The 12,084-nt window shown below is 49.7% G+C and overlaps 1 protein-coding gene across 2 annotated transcripts in view; it reads left to right on the forward strand.

Moving 5' to 3' along the window:
• LOC138468319 (exportin-5-like) overlaps positions 1 to 12,084 on the forward strand; it is a 2,047,117-nt gene that overhangs the window by 920,897 nt on the left and 1,114,136 nt on the right. For both annotated transcript variants that reach the window (XM_069608821.1, XM_069608822.1), the window contains exon 17: positions 7,095 to 7,210. In XM_069608821.1, the coding sequence (XP_069464922.1) occupies positions 7,095 to 7,210 (116 nt within the window). The remainder of the gene's footprint in view (positions 1 to 7,094; positions 7,211 to 12,084) is intronic.

The following is a 12,084-nucleotide window of genomic DNA, read 5'->3' on the forward strand; positions in this document are numbered from 1 at the left end:
TGCTGAACATCCAGTTCACTGGTTTCCTAAGGTGTGTGATGGCATAGAGAATGATGTCCTAGAGCTACATAATAACCGATCATTGCTTTGTGAAGATGGGACACTCTGCCACTGTACCAGGCCTTTTCTCCCCCACCTGCCCTGTTTTGTCCAAACTCTCAAGTAGTGCATCTTTAGTAAAGTGTGCCATCTAATGAAGTGTCTATTTGCACATGAGAAAATGTGTGTTGTATGGCTACCCAATTGTGTGTCAGTATACTTCTGCTGTAGGGGCAGCTATATGCTAGACATGAAAATGCTGCAGCTGGTTTAGTCAAAGTGTGTCATTTGTACATCACTAAATGCCCCTTTTTGGGTATCAGATCGTTTTGAATCATACAGACTGATTTTATGGGAGCCATCCGTTTCTCTGTATTATTTTCCCCTAATTTGACTTTCAGATATTTAGCAACATTTTTGCCTCATTTTCTTCCGGGTGTGGGTATGGCGTATATAAAAAGGGGAACTTAAAACAGATGAACATTTCACACATTCCTTGGAAGCCACCATGGGGGTGGTGGGGGGGTTAAAGTGGATAGGTAATGTTGCTTCTTTCCTGTTTTTCCAGCACTGTGGTTGTCACATTTGATTATGCAATGACCTAATGCTCATTACCACTTAATCACCATGTTTCTCCAGCATGGGGTCTGCCATGGATTCACATGCTCATGAATATTCCCCGTCGTCAGGCTGGGAATCCTCGGTAAAGAAAAAATCAGTATCAGTTTCGTTTCTGATCTGTCTTTCTTAGTAGTAACCAATCACTGGTCTCTCGGTCATACTGCCCCCAGCCAATGACTGCCCTCTCCCTAAGCCCCTCCCCTGGCAGCCATCCTCAGATGTGGTAGCACGTAAAGTGGCAGTATGACCAAGTGAAGAGCCGCAGAGGGGTAGGCGGGAGGGTTTGCATGTGAATCCATGCCAGACCCATGCTGGAGCACAACAGTTACAGGTAAGTAACTTGTTCCTTCTCCAGCATTGGGTCTGGCATGGATTCACATGCTCATGAATATTCCCCGTCAGGCCGGGAATCCTCGGTAAAGAAAAAATCAGTATCAGTTTCGTTTCTGATCTGTCTTTCTTAGTAGTAACCAATCACTGGTCTCTGGGTCATACTGCCCCCAGCCAATGACTGCCCTCTCCCTAAGCCCCGAACCCTGGCAGCCATCCTCCGATTTTTACCGCACGTTCAAGTGTTGGGAGTCCTCGTGCTATAGCTCTCGAGCTTTTACTGCGTTTTCACGCTTTTTCATAGAGATGTTCTCATTTTTCGGTTAAATGGAGCCCCAAGCTCCACTGTTTCTACTTCCGATCAGCGGGGACCCATTTCACATTTTTCTACCCCTCTCAAGGGTGAAGTTTTCGTCGAGTTACGCTTCTTGGAGGATTCCAGAAGATCTGAGGCCTACCATGGACATGGCCCAGGACAAGAGAAGCTCGACACCCGGATCCAAGCTGTTCAGGAACTTCTCGGGATGCGGATTGCAGAATGTTTTCAAGGAGGACGAGCATTCGTGGGGATTGGGTCCTCCGACGTATTCCATATCTATGACAGGTAATGTCCGCTATGACTGTGCTGCCGACATTACCTTTCATAGATATGGAATACGTCGTCGGACCATCCCGTCGAAAGAACGTTACCAGGATAGAAAGTAACTTGTTCTTCTAGGTGCCTCTGCTGCCTTCATGAGGACAAGACGCACGTAGAGAAGGAATGTGCGTTCTGCAAGAACCTTTCAGAACGGACCACGAAGGATCGTCGTTCCCGCCTCCCCACCTGGCTGGAGAAGGGCCTAGCAGGTGAGAAGAAGAAAAGGTCAGAGCGATCTTCTAAGTCCTGTGAGGGCGCACCGGCGACGGGGGCCCAACAGAAGGCTAAGCACCGCGAGTCCATGGGCACTGGGAGTGCCGAAAGGTCGGGCTCTTCGGCTGCCAGGCAGGGCGCACCTTCCCCGGCACCATCAACCACGAGCCAGCGCTCTGGTTCGGGGAAGAGGAAATCCGAGAACCCGAGTAAGCTTCTGTAGAGGCCCCGGTCGATCTCGAAAGGATCAGCTGAGGGGGATCGAGGCGGTGACCCTCCCCCAAGGTGAAGGCCTCACGCGCCCCTAAGGTGGTGAGGGCCCTGATTCACCCGACGAAGGCCTTTATCGGGGGAATCGCAGCGGCCTTGGCGAAGCCTGTAGAGGCTACACCAGTGGAGGCGACCTCGGGGCCCAAAGTTTCCTTGCCACCTTGGAGGGAATCATCTTTCCAGACCATCGACAATACCCCTGTGGAAAAAGAAGGGGGGAGGGGCGGTGGCAGCCGTGAAGAGCCTCAACGAGAGGTTCGAGAAGGTATCCCACAGGGGATACCCCGAAGAGGTAGTAGACGAAAGCGACGGTGGCGCCGACGAGGCCCCAGTGGAGGAGCAGCCAGCCCGCCCGTCGCAGCCATTGCCCGAGCCTTAGGACAGCTCGACGGCCATTTTCATGGCAATCCAATCCTTATGCACGGAAATAAGCACGATATTACCAGGAGCCCCGGCAGACGATCCAGAACCGGGCCTGTCGGGAAGCCCTTCGAGCAAACGGAGGAGAGTTCATCCACCCCCGCCCTTCATGCTCTCACGGCCCATGGAGCCTTCATCACCCTCGCCGGAGCCCAGAGATGACACGGCGATGGATGACGATGGGATGGACCTTCCATCACCACCCCCTTGGGCCTCCCCGCCCGACAAAATTGGTTCTTTCCATGCCATGATCGGCAGGGCATCCGAGCTCTTCCAGCTCTCCCCCGAGGAACAGAAGAAGGAAGGTTTCCTCTATCAACGGCGGGAGGCCAAGAGAAAGACAGTCCTCGTGGTACCGTTACTCGAAGATATCTTGGACGAGGGACTTGCGATCCTGAAGAACCCGTCCACGACGACTGCCAAGAGGGACCAGTACGAGAAGAAGTACCGGGCCCCCGACGCCACCCCCTTGTGCCTCAGGGCCCAGCAGACACCGGATTTGGTCGTCTCAGCAGCGGCCAAGAAGAAAGCGGCGGGGGCGACAGCTTCAACCTCTACTTCCCCACCGGACGGCGAGGGAAGGAAATTGGATGCCATGGGGCGACGGGTCATCTCATCGGCGGCAACGACAATTAAGGCGGCCAACGCCTTAGCGATCGTGGCCAGTTACAACAGGGAGCTATGGTACAAGATAGGCCCTGGAGATTCTGCAGGAAGGTGAGGTGGCGTCGGACCACGCCATAACGGTGGCAACGGACATTGCAGACACCGGATTTTGCCAGTTAGGCAACAGTGTTTGCCTTCGACGACGAGGCTGGCTCAGGGTGTTGGACATGCCGTTCGACGGCAACAACCCGTTTGGGGAAAACGGTGGATGAGTCGCTGCAGGCCATCAAGGCCGACACAGACGGCCCGAGCCCTGGGAGTCCTTCAGCAAAGATGGCCCTTTCGGAGTGCTGGAGGCAGACAGGGGACCTCCACGGGATCCGGCGGTGGCTCCTCTACTTACCGCCAGGCGACCTGCTTCTCGTTCCAGGAGGCCTACAGAGGTCGCGGCAAGCAAGGAGGGTCTCGTCGCCGTCGTCAAGGAGGCCAAGGCAGCAAGGCCTCTTCCAAGCAGGACTGAACCGGCCGTAGCGTTGGGCCCCTACCGAAGCACCCCGGTGGGAGGCCTGCTGACGAAGTTCATCAGCGTGTGGGAGTCCATCTCCACCGACGGTTGGGTGCTGGATGATGGATGCACTGGCCCCCGGGCACACACTCGAATTCCAAAAGAAGTGTGCCCGCATTCCTCCCGTGGCCACGAAGGAAAATCACGTCCCTCAACTGCTGTTGGAGGTAAAGGCGATGCTCAAGAAAGGTGCCATCGAGCTCGTCCCCAAGAGGCTCCGGGGCTCCGGAGTATACTCAAGATACTTCCTCGTCAAAAAGAAGACAGGCGGTTGGCACCCCATTTTGGACCCACGCCGGTTAAACAAATACATCAAGGCACAGAAGTTCAGGATGGTCACCCTCCGGCACGTGCTGGGACAGCTGGAGGAGGGCGACTTCCTATTGTCATTGGATTTGGAGGATGCTTACTTCCACATCCCCATTCAGAAAGGACACCGAAAGTTCCTCAGATTCGTAGTCCAAGGACGTCACTACCAATTCAGAGCTCTGCCATTCGGATTGAAGTCGGCACCCAGGGTGTTCACCAAGTGCCTAGCACCAGTGGCGGCGAGGCTGCGCCTGCAGGGGATCCACCTCTACCCCTACCTGGACGACTGGCTCATCCGTGCAAGGACAAGAGAACTCGCCGTCTAGCACACAGCGAGGACCGTCCGCCTGCTCACGGAGCTGGGATTCTCCATCAACTACCCGAAATCCCATTCGGTCCCGTCGCAGGTGGCACTGTCTCTGGGAGCGAAGCTCGATACAGCGGAGCGATTGGCGTCTCCGTCGGAGGAAAGGACGAAAGCCATCTTGAGCAAGGTGCAGCGCTTGCTAGCCACGGACGTGGCCAGGGTGAGATCCATCAAGTCCCTCCTCGGAATGATGTCCTCATGCATCTACCTAGTGTGCCTGTGCAGACTACGGATGCATCCTCTACAAGAGTTCCTCGACGCCCGCTGGATGCAAGCGGCGGGCAGCTTCGAAGACAAGATCCCACTTAACAAGGTTTTCCGTCGGGCGATTCAGTGGTGGGGCACCCGTGCGCACCTCACGGTGGGCACGGACTTTCAGACCCCGGCACACCAGGAGACGGTGACGATGGATGCCTCCCTGGAGGGATGGGGTGCGCACACCAGAGGTCTCCACGCAAGAGGCCTTTGGCTCCTGGAGGAGAGGTCTCTCCACATCAACATTCTGGAGCTCCGAGCCGTGTTCTGGGCGCTCAAGTCGTTCCTCCCGTCCCTCAAGGGCAAGGTCGTGAGGATCTTCACTGACAAAACCACCACGATGTTCTACATCCGGAAGCAGGGAGGCACCAGATCCCCAGCCCTATCCAACGAGGCCGAGGATCTGTGGCACTGGGCCGTCGCCTATGGGATGTTCCTGGTTCCCTTCCATCTAGCAGGAATAAAAAATACCATCGCCGACTCACTCAGCAGGGAGCTGCGCTGGTGCCACGAGTGGGAACTACGCCAGGATCAAGTGGATCAGCTCTTCCAACGATGGGGCAAACCCCAGATCGACCTATTCGCGACAACGTCGAACTCCCAAGTGCCAGAGGTTCGCCAGTAGGTTCCCCCAGCCGAGGAGCATAGGCGATGCTTTCTCGTTCCCCTCGGACGGCCTGTTTGTATGCGTTCCCTCCGTTGCCGTTGCTGCTTCGACTCATCAGCCAGCTCAAGAGGTCCCAGTGCAAGATGATCCTCGTCGCACCGGCGTGGCCGAGACAGATGTGGTTCCCGGACCTTCTGGCTTTATCAGCGTCCCCACCAGTCACACTAGAGTTTGGAGGGTACGATATCCCAGCTGACTGCAGAGAGGTTCTTGCAAAGGCCAGGGTGTCCTCAACTCTCAAGTGCTACGGACATAAGTGGAAGAGGTTCTCTGTCTGGTGCCATGCACAAAAGATTAACCCTCTACGGATTACGGCCCCTCAAGTGCTACCATACCTACTGTCACTGGCCAAAGCTGGTCTAGCTCACGCTTCCATTAAGATACATCTGGCAGCGATCTCCTGATACACCAGAACTACGGGACGGCCATTCTTGTGGTCTCATCGGCTGGTGAAGGAATTTATGAAGGGACTGTTCCGATCGTTCCCGCCGGTGAAGGCTCCCACCCCGGCGTGGGAGCTCAACTTAGTGCTGATCAGGCTCACGGGGCCGCCATTCGAGCCTTTTCATTCGGCGCCGTTGAAGTTCCTGTCGTCGAAGACAGCGTTCCTTGTGGCCATCACCTCTGCACGTCGTGTGGGAGAGATTCAGGCCCTATCCTGCAAGCCTCCATACTTGACTTTCCACAATACGAGGGTGGTGCTGAGGACGCACCCCTCCTTCATGCCGCTCTCAAAGCCTTCCCTTTCCAGATGGCTCTCCGGCTGCATCATGAACTGTCACCGGTTGGCAACCCGACCGTTGCCCGGCTGCCCGAGAGCCCATTCGACTAGAGCGATCGCTGCCACCACGGCGTTCTTGTCTGGTGTACCCCTGCTGGACATCTGCAGGGCTGCTACGTGGAGGTCGACGCACACCTTCACAAGATTCTACTGCGTCGACTGGGATTCCAGGGAGGAGTCCAGAGTCGGCCAGGCAGTGCTGCGCAATCTGTTCGCTTAAGGTGAGCCTGGTGAGGAGGTAGGAGATGCTTAATGTTGAGCCTTGCCACCTCCCTTGGTTGTGCATGTGTGTACTGCTATGTGTTCTTATATTCATGAGCATGTGAATCCATGCCAGACCCCATTCTGGAGAAGGAACAAGTTACTTACCTGTAACTGTTGTTCTCCAGCATGGGTTTGGCATGGATTCACATGCAAACCCTCCCTCCTACCCCTCTGCGGCTCTTCACTTGGTCATACTGCCACTTTACGTGCTACCAAATCTGAGGATGGCTGCCAGGGGAGGGGCCTAGGGAGAGGGCAGTCATTGGCTGGGGGCAGTATGACCCAGAGATCAGTGATTGGTTACTACTAAGAAAGACAGATCAGAAACGAAACTGATACTGATTTTTTCTTTACTGAGGATTCCCAGCCTGACGGGGAATATTCATGAGCATGTGAATCCATGCCAGACCCATGCTGGAGAACAACAGTTACATGTAAGTAACTTGTTCCTTGTGTTCCTTCTCAGATTTAGTGATGCCTCGAAAGGTATCTGGAAATAAGGTGTGCTGGTCTCATTGAAAGCATATGTACGCATGTTTGTGAAATCTTTTATGAAAAACAAAATAAACTACAACAAAGCATCTGATTTAACTACAGTTGTATAATTAGCTTTAACATTTCAAATTATATTTGGACACCCTGTGTGTGTAATGTGCAGAGACAGAGAAAGTGCATATATAACATATAATCAGTGTCTGCTGCCATCTTGCTGCTCCAGCTCTCCTAACATATTTTATTTTCCCTCAGCTACGGAATTAAAGTTTTATAACTCTGCCTTGTCGACTTCCTTGGAGCAGTGGCAAGCAAAGGCTTTCTTTATTGAAATCGTCATGGGTGAGGTTTTTGAACCTCTTAGCAAAGAGGTATGTTTTTGATTTCTTAGGCAAGAATACCTGATTTAAATGTAATTTCTTATTCCTGCTTTAGGGGATGTGATTAATTGAACACAACATGATTATTTAGAGTAAAACATTTAGCAAATTTATAGGCTATAATACATTTAATTTAGAGTAGAGAAGAAGGAAAGTCTGCCGTGTTTTTTGAGAACGGAGTGAGAATGTCCTACTCTTCCTTATTAGTCATTAATGTATGTGGTTTAAGCATCCCTGAGACGTGTGGCGCCGGCCTCATAACTTTACCGCCAAGAAATATACCCGTCCGTCAAGCAATGCCGTCTAATTCACTGGTGCCTCTTTCACAGGGGGTGGGTGGGAATAATAACTATGATGAGGGAGAGTAGGACTTGGAGTAAGTGGATTTGCTGGGAAAATAATCTGGGAATTACCTCTCATGCCTCTTGTCACAGTTCTTATAATAAGCAATGCCAGACATATTGTCAAACATGAGAAAAAAAACAAATTGCGGAATAGTGCATTACTATATTATATATATTATATGTGCAGCAAACTTTAGTTATGAACTGAGTCATGCACAGCGGACCAAAATTTAGCTACTTTCCCATACCAAGACAAACCTTTAATGTGCATTTAAGATGGAGGGTGATTTATTTTATTTATTTATTTGGATTTATAAAGCGCCAGCGGCCCAGGGGGATTGTGGCGCTATTACAGGATGCTTAACTTGGACGAACAACAGTTTTATATGGTGAAACAAACATTTTACAAAGTGAGGCAGCCAATTTTCAGTGAGGAGGATACAAAGACGAGTTTCGGCTGACAAGCCGAAGAAGCGGTACCAATGAGTCATCATGAGGCAGGTGCTTGTCTAGCTGAAGAGTTGTGTTTTGAGAGCCTTGCGGATAAGAGTGATGTAGGGCTCTCTCCTGAGAGCATGTGGGATTGCATTCCAATTCTTGGGGGCTAGGACAGCAAAGCTGGAGCCACCTGCTTTGACTCTTTTGTATGTTGGAATCGCTAGCTGGTTGCTAGCTAACACTGATTTCCCAGTGTTAGGTCATACAGCCTCTTGTGACACTCCTTTTGCTAATTCTAGTCAATTTTAGAGATTTGGAGCTCACAAAAACATTCTCGAATAATAGCAGAGACAACCTTCTTGTCTTGCAAGACAATCAACAGAGCTACATGTTTATTCTACCGGAACAATCCCGCAACAACCTTACCCACCCAACAAATATCCAACTTTATAGGTCATGCCCTCATGATGCAACCAAAACTATCCAAGATTCTTCCAGAAACAGAACTTACAATTAGGGAGGTAACCTCACTCCACTGTACAGTCCATTAAGAGGAGCAGAGAAGACTGTCCTCCGTGCAGACGTCTCTCACTTGCTCATCACCTGGTCAAGATGCTCTTGAAAGCTCCTGCTGAATGGAGCCCAGGACCCAGGGTGGCCATCCTGCTCATTACACGTGCTGGTAACCTTCTATGACTCCATTCTCCAGTCCAGTTTTTGCCAGTGCACTTCAAGTAATTTAAGCGGGAACCCATACTCAAAGCGTTACTCGCTGCTTTCCTGTTCAGATAATGCAGTACGAAAAAAAAATGAATGGCCGAAATGATGTATGCATGGTATTGTGTAAGATAACAGGCACAGACTTGGTCCCATCTCCAATGTAATCTCTATTTCATATTTTTTTAACTCTGTTTATGTCATATGCTTAAACCTGTTGCCATGTGCCTTCTACTGGCCAAGCACTTCATTCTGATGCGACGGATAGAGGCGAGGGGCCCCCAACAAGGGACCAATGGCTGCGGGCTGTTGTCTCGGCCAATGATATGGAGGAACAATGGGCCCTCATGCAACCCGTTACATCCCGGCCAAAGGACATATGGGGATTGTTCAAAGCATATCGTCTGCTCACATCACCTCCACAAGATACCTCTACGTATCCACTGCTGACCTACATTCAGACTCCTAATGCACTGGTTACTGGGTTGACCCTTAGCTGTTACCACGCTGAGGTCCTTTATGCCCCATCTCATTCTGCTCTTTGTTTGTATAGCGTGGGATCCCCGCCCCACATGTGTCTTGTGATATTACTCTGTAGTGTACACTGCCAAGTGTGTTAAAAAAGAAAGTTTAAAAAAATGAAAATTGAATGGCCAAGAAATCACTCATTCATTTAATACACATTAGCTAAAGGGAAAGGTGTATGATGAAAATATATAAGCTAAAATGTGTATGGATGTTCTTAGCAAAAACAAGCATGTGATAATGATTAAAACTTAATTCGAAAACAAATCTGCTCCTACACCCTTAAACGGTAGACTGCTGGAGAAAAATGTCCCTTTTTGCTGTTTTTGGACACACTTCGTGGGAACCCAGTGTTTTCTGCAGAATTTCCTACAATTTATATGGAATTCTTTTTTGTGTAAATTAGGTTATTTTTAAACCTCACTTATCACTTTGACTCATTTTATAAATGCTGCTGTCATGGTAGCTCTTACTGTTGTCAGGACAGGCTCTTTCATTTAAAAAAAAAGTTTTGTTTTTTACCCATTTCATGTTCCTGTGTGAGTCTCCGCAGAGGTCAGTGTGTGCACTCTTTACATGGTGGAAGTACAATGTTATCATTTTCTACAACAATGTACCTCTTTTGTTTTGTGTGATATCGAAACTAGTTATTCTTTTGAAGCCATGCAAACCCAACCACTTGGCTTTGTTGGTAGTCCTCTTCAGTCAGTTGGATTTACCATAATTGGTAATTCAGCTTTCGTAACTCTAGATGGAGTCCACTAGTAAGCGTAGGAAATTAAATCAAATGTGTGCTGGATAGCAGTGTGTAAGACGGTCCTCTGTGCTGTTCTCGAAATCCATACATTTCACATCTTCCATTGCACAGGTCTACAGCTCAGCTAGAGCTGCACAATAATGTAATCTCCATGCTCCTCCCCGCCCCCCTTAACACGCTTGTTAGGCAAGATTGTAGGCAGCACCCTGTGGGAGACACCAACCTGTCCTCCTGGCAGTAGGTAACCCAACCTTAGTTATAAGTCTGTACTACACAGGTTGGTAGTATGGCTGAGCAGCCAGGCTTATCCTTAGAGGGGTCAATGTGAGCTGTAGGGTTGTAACATAATTTCACAGTGACAAGTATCCAAATAACACTTATACTCTAGGTTTCTTGATTAAACAATTATTTAACAGTCAGTTTGAATAAGCCTTCTTTAGAAGGGAGCAAATATGTAACACTTACATATACTTCAAAAATACACACTCTCAGTTAATCACTAGGTACCTATTCGGGATGGCACACAGACACTTCCTGCACCCTAAGGTGACTTCAATAGCTAGGACACTGTGGACATTGATGTATCACTGGTAAATTTAGAGCAATGCTGAGTTTGGTGTCAAAAGGAAAAGGTTAGGGAAGGAAACAATGGTTGACAAGTTTCTCAAACCGGTAAGTACTTTTAAACCCCCCAATGCAATGTAGATTAACCCTTTCCCAGCTACACAAGTAGAGAATGTATGACTTTTTGGAGGGACAGATTAAACTATAAAGTCAAAGGATAGAAGAGTCTTCAGGGAGCCAGGAAAGGCAATGTCAATTGAACAAAATCTAGGAGAGCTGAGGCACTTCTTGAAGGTAAGTAAAAAGTCTTGCACAATGGTATAGAGAGTTTGTAGAAAAATAAATCACTGTTGGGCCACAAACTGGGAGGCTTGTTATGGGCAAAGCTGCAAGCAACTCTGCAAAGGGCAGCCAATGCACGTCTCAACTGAGAGCAAGCAAGCTACACCGCAAGTGGTAAGTACCTCTCAGTTTACAGTATCTTAGGTCTGAAGAAATGTGTTCCAGCTGGCTTCTGTGCCTGTTGTAGGTCCTACAGGTCCTTTGTTCCTGGGTCTCAGTCGTGGGGACAAGAGGGAAGGACGTCTGGGGACTCCTGCTCTATGATTCGGACGTTGGCGGCAGCAATGAGCAAAGTTCAGATCAGCAGCACTTTGCGGTATCAGCTACTCGCCAATAGCACCACCGTGGTTCTTGGATACCTTCTGGGCTTTCCTTGCTTCTGGGGAACAGCACTCTGTTGAGGTGGCTCAGGCTTGGTCAGTCCTGCTTCGAGGGAGACTGAAGATCTTCCTGGAGCTCGGGTCCAACTTAAAAACGATGCACTCAATTCTGGTGTTCCTCTCCCTGGCAATCGGTTCCTGCACCATCAAATGGAATTACAGTCAGCTCTGAGAGGATTTCCAAATGTGTTAGTCGTGGAGTCGATTGGTCCCACCAACCCAAAGGGAGAAGTCGACCTTTGCAGGATTTCTCTAGTCCAATTCTGAGCTTCACCACTGCAGCAGAGCTTCACCGGGCAAACCAACGGTACAGGAGTTGCAGCAAGTGTCTCTTCCAAGTTCTTCTTTGGATTCCTTCGTCCAGTGGTCCACTCTGCCTTCCTTGCAAGAAGCCTCACCTTAGGTTTCTAACATTCATTCGCAGCTTAGCGGTCACTCTCACAGCAGGGTGGCTGTCCTACAAGGACAGACAGCCGGCCAATCACCTTTGGGTGTTCCTGTAACCAAGGAGATTAAGCACAGGGAGTTTCGGGATTGTTACTGAGAATTCTCAGAAATGTGCTAATTCCTCTCTACCTTACAGACCCCTAACACTTTTGCTGGACTCTTAAGACTTTTTAATTTTTACCTGAAGAGAATGAGACCCTTTTTTCGCACTCTCGCCTGTATGTTTTTGTGATTTGAGCTGTTTCTTTTGGTTATGGAGTCCGACAGTGGCACAGGGCAGTCTTTCGGATTTCCCAAAGGTTTAAAATACCTTTCTCTTGGATAACTACTGTTTCCAAGAACAGTGAAGTA

The sequence above is a fragment of the Ambystoma mexicanum genome, chromosome 4q, assembly GCF_040938575.1.
Source record: "Ambystoma mexicanum isolate Mex_15411 chromosome 4q, UKY_AmexF1_1, whole genome shotgun sequence".
Lineage (NCBI taxonomy): Eukaryota > Metazoa > Chordata > Amphibia > Caudata > Ambystomatidae > Ambystoma > Ambystoma mexicanum.